Source organism: Lathamus discolor, chromosome 1 (genome assembly GCF_037157495.1).
Source record: "Lathamus discolor isolate bLatDis1 chromosome 1, bLatDis1.hap1, whole genome shotgun sequence".
Lineage (NCBI taxonomy): Eukaryota > Metazoa > Chordata > Aves > Psittaciformes > Psittacidae > Lathamus > Lathamus discolor.
In genome coordinates this window covers 87,109,619-87,125,678 of record NC_088884.1, presented here as the reverse complement: position 1 = coordinate 87,125,678, position 16,060 = coordinate 87,109,619, and the positions used below count along the sequence as shown (strand labels likewise).

The window sequence follows — 16,060 nt, the reverse complement described above, 5'->3', positions numbered from 1 at the left end:
AATTCCCCTGATTTCACTAGCTATATCATCTTAAATGATCCCTCTCAAAAATAAATTACTGGTTATGCACGCATTGTTTACACCAAAAATATCAGCCTGTGTTTTGTGCTTCACAGCTACTGTAGCTGTCACCGGTACATAATGAACGACTGAGGATGACTGGAACTGCAGAACTGTGTCTCATGAGCACACAGGAGGACTCTGGCACACACCAGTGGTTGGACCTCAGCCTGCCCAGCTCGGCATAGTGTGCTCTCTGCTCACAAAACTAAGGACTACCATGTGACTTTATCTATGAATTTTACAGAACCTATCAATCTGTGTGCAAAGAACAAAGCATATGAACAAAAAAAAACTTTAAGTGATTTCACTCAGATGATTTTAACTATTCCAAAGAAAATTTCCACTGAGCAATCACACGCAGGCAGACAAAACATATAGATCTGTTTTCTATTAGGAGAGCCACATTCCTATACGCACCACAGTTTGTGACCATGCACAACTGCATAACTAGATTACACACATTATATGCAATCGTAGATTTATGTTGAGTATTACATATTACACGACCATTTTGAGATCATGTATATAGTCAGCATGTAACACTAGAGGAACTGTATATGCAAATCAAGCACATAATTGCAGCAACAATTATAGATCTGGACCTTGTCCTTTTAAAGGTTAGATCTAACCGTAGATCAAGCTTGAGCACTCTTTGTTAGTTCAGCTGAGATAACATTATGTAAATTTACTTGGAACAGTGACAGATTCCCCTTTTAGATGCACGTCCTCATCTTCCGTTGGTTTCGGCAGGAGCTTTTATCAGAACTGGGAACAGGGATTTATCCTATATAAAGCGGGATGACAATCTTTTTGATCCTTGCTATGACGGTCCAAATACTGACATGGTATCAGCTAGCACAATTTCAACTGTGAGAACTGAGCTTGCCGAAATAGAACATTTCTTTGAAAGCTGGTATACAGAGACTGTCATATGGCTTTTTGGCTACCTTGACCTGTTTTTTCATCTATGGTGACTCCAAAGGAAAGTTCCATCAGCTGCTCTGACTGCTAGAAATTCTCCCATCACTATGCAGTACAGTTTTAAAGTTCTCAGGGAGGAGAGTAAATATCGATTACCTTTAGCTACCCACAGCAGCTATGGTGATCAGGATCTGCTAAAAACAGAAGAAAACATAAAAATAGGGAATATTGGTATTTTGTGGTCCTACTGGGACTGGAAAATGTGGTACTCCAACTATGGTAGTGAGCACATTATTTACATTAAAACAAGATATAGGTCCAGACTGAGCTTCCCTAGCCAGTCTATCAGGTACAAAGCAGCACACCTCTGAGATCTCTAACCTCTCATGAAGACAGACACCAGTAGAACACCACTCCATGGCTTTTTCTAACTGTTGTGGTTTAAGCCCAGCCGGTAATTCAGAACCATGTAGCCACTCGCTCACTCCTCCCCCTTCCTCCTCCCACTCCTGGAGGGAGGTGGGGGGAGAATCAAAAGAATGTAACTCCCACGGGTTGAGATAAGAGCAGTCTGGTAACACAAATCACTACTGCTACCACCAATGATAATAATGATAAGGGAAATAACAAGGGAAGAGAATACAACTGCTCACTACCTGCCGACTGATACCCAGCCTGACCCGAGCAGAGGTCTAGCTCTTCCAGGTAACTCCCCCCAGGTTTACATCCTGGGCATGACATGCTGTGGTATGGAATACCCCTTTGGCTAATCTGGGTCAGGTGTCCTGTCTCTGCTTCTTCCCAGCTTCCCTTCTTCCCTGGCAGAGCATGAGACTCTGAAAGTCCTTGGTCAGATTAAACATTACTCAGCAACAACTAAAAACATCGGTGTCATCAGCGTTGTTCCCAGGCTGAAAGTCAAAACCACAGCACTGCACCAGGTACTGAGAAGGAGAGAAATGACTGCTGCTGCTGAACCCAGGACACTAGCTTAACAGGTTTTATCCTTTTGAACAAAAGAAAAGAATCAAGCCATCAGATTTGTTACAGTTTGAAAATGCTTTCTGATCAGACACACTGGTCATAAAAGCCCTTGTAAATACCAAAATCGGTGAAGAAGTTTAAAGTAAAGAAGAACTCTAGTTTTGCATATTAGACACAGGACTTCATCAGCAGTGCTGCGTTCTCTCTAATTATCTCTACTACATACAAAACACCCCTAAAGACCTAACAGGAAAGAATCTAATCAACTGCTTTAAGAGACTGAAATTTGGTGCAATAGCAGTTAGTATGGAAGATGAAAAAGAGCAAGAGGAGCTTGGAATGAGGATTTTACAAAGGAGTAAGGAAGCTTGTGGATGAAAAGGGAATCAAAACTCATTTTCAATACTTATTCTTGGCTACACGTCTTTTATCTTCCAGGAAAAATCAAGGTTCATTGGTTTCTTTGAATCTTTTCTCCTCACTTCTAAGCGAAAAATAAAAAAAAAGATAAAAAAATTAAAAATCCATGGAATTTATAAAGGTGTGTTTTTTGTTTTTTTTTTATTATTCACAGGAAACTGATTGTCATGAATTAATGTCCTAAGCCACCTTCCCACATTTCTAATACACTTGTGTAAACTCCGGTTTTCACACAAACATTCGTTAGTGTAAACCAAAAGTCACAGAGGCGGAGTGGACTTTGCATACGCAAAAAATGTGAAGTAAAATTTAGCAAGTATTTACCAGGAAGCTTTGCCCTTAGGCATTTTTAAACAGGTTCACCCTATATTCTTTCTCTGTGGGAAAACCACCTAAGAGAGTATTTTCTGTATAAGTGTTCCACATATGAGGAGGTATATTGCTGCAAGCATGCTTATGAGATGTACGGACCTTAATGTACCATAGCTACTAAGTATAAATCATTAATATCACCATAAGTTCCTTTAAACAGATTTGTCAATTTTTTTGTGGGAGATGAACTATTTTGTCTATTTTCCTTGAAACATTTCTGATCAGTGTTGTGATATAGATAGAATTTGATTAGAATACTTCAGTATCTCCCGTGATGGTCCTAAAGGAAAGTGCACCAGAAGTCTATCAGTCATTCTGCCTCATAGGGAGTGCAAATGTTGGACTAGAGCCTTCTCCCTAGGGATGTGACAAAGCACATTCAGATAGCATACGTATAGAAAAGAAAGCACTGAACTAACAGCTACAAATCAGATTTACATCAAATGTGGCCAGCTCTTATAATGAAGTAGTTCCATAAGACACAGACGTGCTGCTTGTTTTCTCCTTGATCTGTCTCTGCAGTCCTCAGTGCCCTCAGTGCAGCATCTTGCATTACACCCATGCCATTGTACCTTCCTACAGCCCCAGTGGAATACATGGTTTTCTCAGACTTGCAATGACAGACCTTCCCGGATTTTGTTTAAAGTTGATGCTAAAAAATTCCTTGCCTCTTCTTTTTCCTCCTTCCTTCCATTTTCCACTCCCATCTCCCCAGGAAGAGCAATCAACCATTGCTGTCAGAGGAAAACAAGCAACTCTCCTACCAGGCTTGGTAGAAACAGAAAGAGCTCCCTAAGGCACATAAAAATCACACGGAAGAGAGACAGATGTGAGGTCAATGAGGAGAATAAATCTTTCACTGACATGTTTTGAGGTTGATGAGGAGCTGGAATTTCCACGCTTGCAGGAAGCAAGGAACAATTTGTACTACAGGTGCCCAAACTGAATTATCTTATGCACCTGGCAAGGTTAGCAGCTGTATAAGTACTATCCAAAAATATTAAAATCTGTGAAAAAAGTAGATTTTTTTTGTTTTGTTCTTAGTCATCCCAAACTAGAGGCTAAACAGTTGAGAGGGGAAAAAAAAACCCCAAAACAAACCGTGAAGAAGAGAAAAATTGAAAACCAGAATATTTTCACATTTTAAAAACTGAAGTTTTTTGGGGTTTTCTTTTGTTTTTTTAGTTCTGGTTTGAAATTAAAAGTTCAAGCAAAACTCACTGCTTTTTCTCCTGCAAAATTTCAAGCTTTTTTTTTTTTTCCTGATTGAATTGTATTCATGGCACAGAAGCTTTCCATGAATTTATGTTTTTACTGAAATTTTTCTGTTCAGTTTTAATCATCTGCATCCTCCCCTTATAAAAACATGATACAGCTTGCCTTAATTTAGCTTTTGGTGGCAGAGATTGTATTTTGGGTTCCGAGGAAGTTATGTGCCACTTAAATTGAGTCCCTAAGCCCTTCAGTGTTTCTGAACACAGGTACAATAACAAAATTTGTATGCAGTATTGCGAAGAAAAAAAAAAAAAGGATGGCAGAGTTTCTAAGGTGCACCCAGAAGAAAAGTTCTCCCTATAAATCTGAAGGAGAAAACAAGAGCAGAGAAACAAAGAAAGAAGTCTTGTATCCACAACCACTGAGGCATTATTTAGACAACACATAAATCTCCATCTTAGGCACAAGATTCTGGAGACTCTGTGATTCTCAGGTTGTTGGCCTAGTTGAAAAGGAATCAGTGAGTAATAAGACAGTTATTTTATACATCAGAGATTTAACCCTCTAGAATGGTCTGTAAATGAGGAACATAACTGTAGTTATTGTGTGAAGCACACAAGCCAACAGGCTCTGTGCATTTGATGAGATTTTCTAATTCTTCCATTTCATGTTCACAAAGAGCTTTCACAGAACTTTCAGTACTTTCAATATGATACATTTTCAACAGAAAAATTAAAAACTGACATTTTTCCTACAGTCCTACATAAATACATTGAGGAAGTACTCAATCCACATGCCAAATTATACAATACAGAGCATGGCATGAGTGGGTTCCTTCAGTGAAGGAAGGAAAAGAAAGGTTTAAGCTGACTTTTATACTTCATTAGTGTGTGGTATAATACATGAATCCTTCTCAGCACTGAAACTTCATTTTAAAACCACATTTTAAATCACTCAGCCAGATCTGGAGCTGCTCTTTCTCAGGAGTCTAAAACTGTTCCTTCCTGTCTTAGTATAGTTCACTTTAATAATTTCTGTCTATATTTCTCCAGGTTGTGGTATATCCCTTCTGAGTACTCCATAGAGTTAGCAAAAGGTTAATGCATCTTTTGCCTCTCTCAGATTGTTTATGATGATATTAAACAAACAAGTAGTACCCAACACTGCAGAACACAGTGTTGTTAACCACTACTGCCCCCTGAGAGCAATCTATCATTCCCCAAGCTGAGCTATTCTTATTACACGCAGTGTACTGGGTTTTTTTTTGGTGGGGTTTGGTTGAGGTGACGGGGGGAAGGGGAAGAGGACAGGCAAGAGAGATGGTGGGTACTTCAAGGTATTCAAAAGAACTTCAAAACCATTGAAAAAAGAACTGGGCAACAGTTAACTAAGTCATTAATGATCTGATGGAGATGCTAAAATACAGAGAAGAGTCGGCACTGACATACGAAACCAGATACAGCTCAAAACCAGATAACAGCACCTACATCTGTTATCAGTCTAACAGCTGACTTTGAATAAGAGACATTTTTAAAAAGTTAATCAAAACCTCCACTTCCTGTACTTTTAACAATTTAGACACCACTCAAAATTAGTACAAATACAAAAGAGAGAATAAGGTCAATACTGCAGTATGCTTAAGCAAAGAGTAACATTTTTGCTTATTGCGCTACATTATTCAGCATTTATACCTAAAACTGATCTTTGCTACAGCAATTCAAAATCGGTTTTCGTCTGCTACGAGGTTATCAGAACAGACACTATCTTTTTTTCCAATTTTTCCTGTACACAGTAGGTGCAAAAGCAATTTCATTTCATTTAAATATTATCTTTTTCAAGACTTATGTATTAAAACCTCAAATTCAAGAGCAAAAGAGACAATAAATATCATGAAAGCATTTGCAATCGAAGAAGTAAAGACACAGGAAATAATTTAAAGTATCTAAGGATTTCATGAAGTAGCAGCAACTTTAAAATAATAACAAAAACACCACACGTCATTACCTTGAATTCTTTTTCAATGTTGGCCAACTTGGCAAGTTCATTGCTGAGTTCTAAAGCAGTGAGTACTGGATCTTCACTGGAGAGGGACAGATAAGCCGGACTGGCTAGTCCTTTGTATGCGTTTATTCTTGACCTAGAGTGACTGAAAGAATCATGCTTTTGCTTCTCTGTACAGTCATTACATTTGCAGAAATAATCATGAGGTCTTTCTATCCTTGCTCCTTTCATCAACAGCATGTGCACAACTTCGTATTTTTGGCAGTGAGCGGCTAAAATTATGGGAGTGATATCTGGAGAAAAGCGGGTACCGTCTTCATCATAGGAATAAAAATCATCATCCTGGAGCTCCTGCTCACAAGGGCTCAGAGTTAGTCGCTTATTTACTGAAAACCCAGGATGATTCAAAATTGCTTCCACTATCCTAATGTAACCCTTGCTGATTGCAAGCAGCAGGGCATCTCCAATCCGTGCCAAGTTCTCTTTTTTTAACAGAAGCTCTGTCACTTCCAAATGTTCATTCCCTACAGCAAGCTGCAAGGCGTTTTGACCCATGTAGTCAACACAGTTGACATTGAGTGTTTTTGACTCCTCCAGCATTTTGCGCACGACAGGTATGTTCCCATACTCTGCTGCATCTAGAAAGCGCTCCTCTTCAGCCGTAAGACTGGTGCCTCTGTTGTTGAACATGAATGCTGGGCCTCTAATGGCCTGTCGCCTTCCCTTTTCCCTCATCATAGTCATACGTCTCAGAGATGGACTTTCTTCAATGTACCTAATGAGAACACAAAAAGGTTTTTTTTAAATTCTCAGAATTTCACTATGTTGGTCATTTGTAGCTTCCTCTTCTCCTGTGGCTATAACAATAGTGACTTTTGCCCCATGTAATTTACTCATCTATCGACAAGAAGTATTTTTTACTGTGATCTTTCTGCCTTTGTGCTTGCTTGTCTGCAATCTGAAGGCACTTACAGGTTCAATGCCACAGGCCATTTCTGGTCCGTTAGCATGGACAAGATCTTACTGTTTGGTTTTTTTTCCCTTATTTTATGCAAGATATCACTTCAGAACTCCCTCCCAACACACTTCAGCATCATATAAAATAAAACCACATCTCCTATACTACTTGCAATAGTAATTAGTACTATTATCTAATCTATTATACATCGACCATTCCAGGAACTGAAAGGAAGAAGCTATCTAATGTCATCACATGAGTATATGCATATTTTTTAAAGCCTTTATGCATACAAGAGAAAAAAAGATGGGAAAGTCAAAGAGGTACTGGATGAAAATGAAAACTGGAATGGTGGGCTGCACTGCAAAGAAAAAACAGGCGTAGCAAAGTGAGATTGGGAAAAGGTCCTGAGAGCCAGGGAGCCTGTGAACTCCCCTCTAAAACTGATTTCAAAAGCAGAAAGAGAGAAGAAAGAGAAGGGGAACAAGAGAAAAGAAAGAATGAACAAGCTAATTCAAAAAACATAGAAAATGGAACTATGAACCAGTGAAGCTATTGGCTGAGAGCAATGGAAGGCAAACAGAAATACCAGAGAGATCAGATGCTGAGATGGATCTAGCTAAGGAAACTAGAGGGGGGAAATGAGCTTCAGAGAAGAGAGACTAGGAATCATGAAGAAAACGAACCTAGGATGAGAGGTTGAGGAGCAGACACTACCTTTCTGGAGAAAACAACAAGAAACAACTGCCTGGTGAGGTCTGAAACAACAGAATAGATGGGATCAGGCTGAAGTGGTCACAGCTGGGTGAAGAAGAAAAGCATTTATGTTTATCAGAGTAGAGGTTCAAGGCCTAGAAAGGTACCTGGGATATCATAATCTTCCCTCACTACCTTCTGCAAATAAATGTGAAACCCATCTGCCACTTCCCATTACCTTCTAATCCATCTCAGGCTACAGCTACTATCAGTTAATCCAGTACCTCAAGGAACAGAGATCACTGGAGACGATTTGATGGGCACAGAGATACCAGGGCAGCTGATCAAAAATAGATGAGTTAATGGAGGGTGTGCTTTGAATACATATATATATATATGTATATGTATATACATACACAGAGACAAAAAAAAAAAAAAGGCCTTCTAAATTTCAAATTTGGTCCTTAAGTCCTATAAGCCTTTGTCCATGATCTATAGGAAAAGGACAGTTTGCTCCCATTTCACAAAAGCATTGTGAAAATTAGTTTATTCACTTTGGTGAGAAACTCAGAAACAAGAACAGAAGGCTAGAGAAAAACTGAAAAGGAAATTGATCCTTCCACCCTCAGTGCAAAAGCCAGTTAATGTGCATTAGAAGAGATGTGGGTCCATCTAACGAATGCTGAGGGCAAAGCAAAATACTTAACAGCCCTTTTAAAGCAAACCCCATCAGTCTGGAAAAGGACAGAACCAAGGGAAAAATGCCACACACACCTTCGGCACGCACAAAGGCTGTGTGTTTAGGAGAACCTAGTGGAACCTGCATGGGCAGCTTCAAAAGCTGCATATCCTAATTGCTGCAGGTTCAAACCCACCACCAGAACAACAGCCTCTTAAATGTAGGTGGGCTTTTGTGTGCGCATCTGATTTTTTTACAGTGATCTTAGCAATATTACCACTGCACTAAATACACCTGTTGACATCACTGAATTTCCCCATATGCAGTAGTGTCAGCCGTAACAGCTTTCTAATTCCATTCAGACTGTAAGAATATGTCTGACCTCCCAGCTACCTGCATCAGTTGTAATAAATTCAGCCAAACATAAAATTGCAATCACTTTATCACAGCTACAGATATCTTAACAGGTAGTCCATGTTCTGCACATTTCAGTTAACGCAGTTCTGTTGCAGGCCACTTGAAGAGATTGTAATACTTATTACCAAGGCAGGTCTCTCCTGGGATGAAGCATTTGATCTTTTTACATTTTCATCTGTGTTCAGTATTTCAGAACTACCAGAAATGACCCGGGGGCACTGCAGTGTCAGCGATGATAACTGGTATTTACTTTGAGAGATGTGCCAAAATTGTACCACTTTAACTCCATGAAAACAGGCTGTACAACAGACAGGATTTGAGACTGTTAAACACAAAACTGATTTAATGTCTTAAGGCTCGGGCGTATTTCACATTTGGGAGTACTCAGACATAAAGACTTGAGCCCAGAGTGTACATGGTGAACAGACACAGATTGTTGCCTTATTCCCCAACAAAAAAGTAAGTAAAGCAACAAACACTGTCTTTTCACAGTTACTTTTTAAAAAAGATCTTGTTGCATGCTATGCTGTTGCATTTCTAGTCTTCCTCCACATCTAAAAACATATAGCTACAGAATGTAGTTGTTTACTGTAATGTTATGAAGAAACAAAAAGTATGGGTATTGAAAAAGTAAAAAAAGAGACCAAATTGACTCATGCTGACTTCTTGATTTAAGAAGACTCTAAACTGCTATCCAGAGCCTCATCTTTAATGAAATATAAACCAATATATTTTACCTTATATATTTTTTATTTTTTCAGAATATTTTAAAATATAACACTTACTTTCTGTTTTCTCTACCTTTCTTTCAAAACCTACTGTCTGACTGAGGTGACTCATCTGACTTCCATATAAAGAGATATAACCTTCCCAAGGTGTTGCATTAGAACATCTTTCCAATAAGGAAGATATCCTTAGCTATAAATCCTGTGACAGAAAGTATATATTTGAACGGACTGCAGCATCTTCTCAAAATAAAGGTGAAATTGACTCTGTATTTTAGTGATGAAAATGCAGTCAAGCCTCCCAAAAAGATAAAAAGCAAAACATCTTGTACAGCACTACACAGCCAGAAGACTGTTAGGTTCATCCGTATCCCTCCTCTCTTCTTCCCCTCTTCCCTCAGCTAATTCGAAGGCCTTGAAGCCAGCAGAGCTCTGGTCAGAGTACCGCATACAAGCATCAAATACAAGGTTTCCTATTCCATTTTCTGCCCTCCTCTTCTTGAATATTATATTTTTGAACTATCCCAAAGCATGAAGAATATTGTTAAAATTTTAGTTTTAACTATTTAACAGTTTTCAGCACATTTTATATGCAATATTTGCCGATCAAACCAACAAAATCTCAAGTTGTTGTATTTAGAGTTACAACTCTAAATATATTAGACTTATGATTGAAAGAGAACTGAGAGTGCAATAATTATATGTTTTCTACTTCCTAAAGCCTTTAAAGTTCATATTCTCAACCTTGTCTCTGTAAGGAGCCTCAAGCCTCTGCAGCTCAGCACAAATAAGAAGAATGGAACTGGACAAAAGCAGTCACGTTAACTGAAGTACACCAGTTCCACCAAATCTGGACACACTTCATTTGGTTCTAAGCATGCACCAGTTAGGCAGCTCTTTTGAGGAACTGAAGAGCTTCATCAGCAAGAAGGAAGAACTTCAGAAACTCCTCTCTTTAGAATCATTCATTCATCAGTACAAACCAAGGGTGGTCTCAAGTTACACATTTTATTTCCTAACTGTATTGCTACCTTTGTCCATTTGCCAGCTTAAGTTTAGTTCATTGCTTCGTTCTTAAGCAAACTCTCAAAAACTTCAGTGATAACTGTAAACAAATGTAACTCACAAGACAATTAACAGTTAACCATGATGTGACATGACCCTAAGTCGGCCCCTTATAGAATAATATGAAAACAGGACGCCTCCATTTCAGTTTTGCACAGCAGAACTCTCACATTAGTGAGGCCACGGCTCCTGAAGAAGAATGCCACCTTTCAAGACCTTTACCTAATGAGTAGTATCACAAGCTTTCAGATAGAGCAATGTTATATACACGCTGAAAAACTAATTGGTTCATTACATACCAGGTGATGTCATAAGACACAAAAACCTATCCTGCATTATAACATATTTATGTTTACCTTATATTAATCCAAAATGTATGACCTTCGTATGTGCAATTAAACACCTTTTTTTTTTTTTTTTTGAATTTCCACTAAACAAGCAATGGCAACTTGCTTTCTTGTGTTTCGCACTCAGCGCACTTACGATGACCTTACACAGCATCGTATTGCTGCCTGGGAAAAGCTAGTCCTATGTACAAGGCTATAAATTGGAGCAGCACAGCAACTGCAAAGGACTGGAATAAGTACAGTGATTCCTCTGCTTCTACCATGGATTGTTTCAATTCCATATTTCTATTCTGTTACTCTGTCTATAACTTTTCACATTCAAACTTTCAGAATTGCAGCAGCAGGACAAAAATGTGGGACAAACAGTCGGCCTAAGAATTCCCTGTGTTCTGCTGTTCATTATCTCAAAAACAGCAATTCAAAAGTTTTATAATCTTGTTTCTATGTCTATTTTTTAACACAGCAAACTGCATAAGCAATTTTAAAGGAAAAGGAAAGAAGCTGGAGAAACAGAGGTTTCATTCTGGGCCTTCTCCGATCCATAGAGCAATTTTCTAACATCTGTACAGAACAGGGTGTTATTCTCCCTGAACTATTACATGCAATAAAAGAGAGCATTAATAATCTACAAGTTTACCCCACTGCAGTAAACCTGTGGGGTTTACTGCAGTACACCTCTAGTGATCTTGATTCTTTTCTAGCCCTGAAAAGGAAATCCAGTCCAGTGATTATAGGCAGGTAAGTACATCACAGAAACAGTGATGCACACGCACATTGAATAGTGACAACATCAGTCAGCTGCACAGATGTGGACTGTGCCTCTGTTCTGCCAAAAGTAGCCTCCAAAGTCCCGGTTTTAAAATTAAAGCCTTACAAAAGTAAGTGCTCAGACATGCACATACATATGAGCAGTATTTTAGCTCATGAGTCCTGAGATCTCTTATACTGAATGATCTCAGACACTTGCTTTGTTACCATCACAGAAAAAGACTGAGTTGTTCCATGGGAGGTAGCAGCTCCTGGCCCTGTGCAGGACGACATGCAGGGTTAGAGGGGCAACCTCCCCACGCCCCAACCTCACTGACTCTCCCAAATGAAGGCTTTGACATCCCTCCAAGCTCTGCTGCAGCCGAGTGCCAAAGAGGCTGCAGGTAAATTTGTTTCTCCACCAGTAAAAATAGCGCATGTTCATGTATGTTTGCATGGAAGCTTGCGTATGTTCCACCCAATTTGGGAATCCCTGCACCAAATCTAAAATGTATTAAAAGAGTTTCCTTCTCCCTTCTGTGAGCAACTGCCTGTGCTTTCCAGAAGAGAGGCTAATTGGCTAATTCAGCTGAACAGCAGAACATAAATCAGGCCAGCTGCAAGATCTGACTCAAGTCTATACTCTCCCACTGGTTTGAAATGATATAATCCATCATCCAAAATGCCCTCATGTCAGCTCACAGAACTTCTGGCTCTGAACTGGAAAGAATTAGTCAAAAAATAGAGCAAAACACAAAGAGGTATCAGGGGGAGGTGTACACACACTTCACTTAGCTTGTTCATTCCCCTCCCGCTCCAAAAACTATGCAGAGCTTTTTCCTACAGTTGCTCTTCATTAACTCCTCAACAAAAAGTACTGAGCGTCTGAATTCTTGTGGGAAAAAAGGACTATACTTTGGTGATATGAGTACATCTATACACAGAAAAAGGCAAATATCTCTCCAGGAAAGAACAAATACAGCAAACAGTGCCGCAGCAGCAAAGAATTTTAAAGCTCCTTTTACAGTCCTTTATTTGAGTTCTGTCATTCCACTCAGGAAACTAAGCTACAATTTTTACAGAGACTTAGGAAACCAAGCACCCAACGCCTACTACATTTAATTTACAGTTTTTGTCTACAGTTTTCCCACTGGGACATATACTACGTTGTGAAACAAGTATTAGATCCAGTCTGCAGTCTTAGTGGGAATCTGAGGTTAATTACTTTTCCAGAAATACTTAGCACAGAAGGGAGTCAGCTGTACCTGACTGGTACCTTGCACTGTTACAGATTTCAGAATGAAGACATTTCTATAACAGCTAAGTGCATCTTCTTGTGCACACTACTTGACATCTTTCTACTTCTTTCCCCTTGCACTTTTTGTCAGTACTGAATATTCAGACTACAAATTCTTCCAGTCAGATAGTCTCATACTCACTTTGCACACACTAAAGCTTTACATGTGTCAGTCTGAGTGTATTATGGAACAAACTGATACTCGTACTTCTTTCATTAACCTATACTGATTTTACACATTAGCACCAAACACAAAATGTTACTTCAGAAGAAAAACCCCGCTGTTAATGCCAAGGATGAACATGGGCATATAACAAGGGAAATAGTAGTTGTGGGTCTTTTCTCTCTATGCCCTGTCAGTTCAATACACTCTTCTTACAGGGATAAACATCAGCCCTTTTGTCAGTCCACCCAAAAAAAAATTGTCTTACAATCACCGCTGTCATAGACTCCCAGGACAGGGTCACAAGAATACCAGGAAGCAATTCCAACAGATGGAGCTTGCTCCAGGCTCAAATGCCTATAGCTGTGCAAACCAAACCCCAGTTTTATTCCCTGGTGGCATAATATCCGTTTCTTAAAGAAAGGAATATACTAGCAGTTCTAGGAGGACACTGACCTAAAAGGGATCCAGAAGTTTAGGACTCCTAGGTTACAATTCACCTGAGCTAGCTTCAGCTGTCTAAATATAAAGCGAATCTAGGCTCTTTTTATGGTGAACGGAGAAAGGCAGGCACCTCAAGAAAGAAGACAAATGACAATGCTGCCTTGCCTACTGCTATTTTCTCTCTCATCCCATCAACTACAGAGGCAGCCTAGACAAATGACTTAAGGCAGTTAACTTTCAGACAGCTGAAGACGTGAAAGACTCCCACACTTTAAGTCTGGATTGCTGGGTGCAGAATATATGTGAAGAATTTCTAGCCTGGGGTGGTAAAAATCATCTTTATTTGTGGTTACCCCATTCTAATCACTACTCTAATTATTTTTGTACTTTATAGTTGTCGCTAGGTGATTTTAACTATGGCTTCTTCTACAAATACTGAATATGTTATCTTAAAACTCAAAACAAAGTGTTTTTCATGTGGTAATTAGAAAATTTAATCAAGAACTAAATATTGTCCTGAAAGTATAAAATACTCAAGTGGCCCTCAAAAGTAAGTCTATGATAGATTGCAGTGTGTTACAAGAACAGGTTAATAAATTATGAACAACCTACATTTTGTAAGACAGAGGAAAAAAAAAGTTAACATCCCTATTAGTAAAATTGAATACATTTCTCTTGTGGTAAGTTTAGTCATGGTGAGGATTTTTATGTGTGTGTGTGTGTGTATATATATATAAAGCAGCATTTTAAAAACCAACAAACTGAAATTTCCAAAGACAACATACAAAAGGATAAGCCACATGTCAGGAGCTGAGGGATGCTGGGGAGGGACTCTTCGTCAGGGACTGTAGTGACAGGACAAGGGTAATGGGTTAAAACTTAAACAGGGGAAGTTTAGATTGGATATAAGGAGGAAATTCTTTCCTGTGAGGGTGGTGAGGCACTGGAATGGGTTGCCCAGGGAGGTTGTGAGTGCTCCATCCCTGGCGGTGTTCAAGGCCAAGTTGGATGAAGCGTTGTGTGGGATGGTTTAGTGTGAGGTGTCCCTGCCCATGGCAGGGGGGCTGGAACTAGATGATCTTGAGGTCCTTTCCAACCATAACTATTCTATGATTCTATGATTCTGCACAGGTGTCCTTGATTTCTGTATTTCTGTGTGGAATGTGGGCTTCCCACAGCCTGAATTAAAAAAAAAAAGAGGATGCATCAGCACTGCTAGTATGAAAGGGTGCAGTGGGCTCTGTAAACCTCAGCCGAGTCAATAATTAGTTTTTCTCGGCAGCTATGGTAGTAGCCAGAAGAAAAAGGGGGAAAAATACAAAGGAAGAGATTAAATGTCTTAAGCCCCAGCGCCCGGGGACCACTACCTGCCTCCCGCTAAGTGCTGCCCCCGCCTCGCTTCGAAGGAGCAAAGCCGAGAGGTTGGGGGGCGGCAGCAGGGGGGAAGAGGGCAGGTAGAGACCGGACTATCCCGTCACGGCGCTTTCTCCGAAGTCCCTGCCCCTCAGCCCATTGCAAGCCGCCACCGCTCACCCTGCTCGCTGCCAGGCCGGGCGAGCCGCGCTCCCGGGCTCGGCAGGAAGGAGCGAGGCGCCCCGCAGCCGGCGTCGCTTCCCAGGGTCGAGCGCCGCAACTTGCCGGGGAGATGGCGGCCGGCCCCCCGCTGCTGCTCCTGGAAAGTTGCCTGCCGACACCCTCTTAACCCTGCCCCGACTTACATGGTGCTGGCGAAGGGCTGCGGTGGGTAGTAGCCGTAGGGCTCCCGGAACGTTTTAACGGCTCTCTGAGGTGGTGGAGGGGGCTCTGGCCCCCCATTGATGCCTCTCCAGCCGCGGCGCCGGCGCTGCTGCTCCTCTTCCTCTGCTCCCTCATCCTCCTCCTCCTGCTGTGGAGGGAAGGTCACTCTCCCCTGCTCCTTGCTCTTCCTGCTCTTGCTCGACATGTTTAGGGACCCCTCAGGCTGCGGTGGCGGTGACTGCTCCTGCTCCCGGCCAGCCTCGTCCGGCAGCGTGCGTGGCGAGGAAGGAGACAGGAGAAAGAGGAAAGCCCTGCCCAGCGGGGGACAGAGTACCTGGAGAGGACAAAACCCTCACCATAAAACCATCGCCGCCCCTCCACCCTCTCCTCCTGCCGCCCGTCAGGAAAGCAGTGCGATGCGCTGCCCGGCAGCAGGAGCCGGGAAGTGCCAAGGAAGCGAGCAAGAGACAAGGGCTCCCAGCGGCGGCGGCGGCGGCTGTGTCCCTCTCCTCTCCCTGTCATCATCCCTCGCTAGGACACCATCGTTATTGAGGCAGAGGAGACGAACCACCGCGGAGAGGAGCAGCAGCCTACCGCAGCGAGCGCTCCGGAGAGGAGGGGACGCTGCTCCCTCCCCTCCGCCCCCCCCCCGCCCAACACCGCCTCGGCCCGGGGGGCATGAGGGGGAGGAGCTGGTAGCACAGGTCTGTTACAAGTGTTCCCCCGGCGGCCCTGGCTTGCCGCCGGCGCCGGGGTGAAAGCTGCTCGCGGTACGCCCGTTCTTCAGGTGCGGGTATCGCTGCCCCTGT

At 41.4% G+C, this 16,060-nt stretch overlaps 1 protein-coding gene across 4 annotated transcripts in view; it reads right to left on the bottom strand.

Moving 5' to 3' along the window:
* The window catches only part of TRPC3 (transient receptor potential cation channel subfamily C member 3), a 38,603-nt gene extending 22,703 nt beyond the window's left edge, over positions 1 to 15,900 (bottom strand). For all 4 annotated transcript variants that reach the window (XM_065684677.1, XM_065684686.1, XM_065684704.1 and 1 more), the window contains exons 1-2: positions 15,233 to 15,900; positions 5,980 to 6,751 (exon numbers count right to left, since the gene is read on the bottom strand). In XM_065684677.1, the coding sequence (XP_065540749.1) occupies positions 5,980 to 6,751; positions 15,233 to 15,456 (996 nt within the window). In that variant the 5' untranslated portion in view covers positions 15,457 to 15,900. The remainder of the gene's footprint in view (positions 1 to 5,979; positions 6,752 to 15,232) is intronic.
* Positions 15,901 to 16,060: the final 160 nt, after the last annotated feature.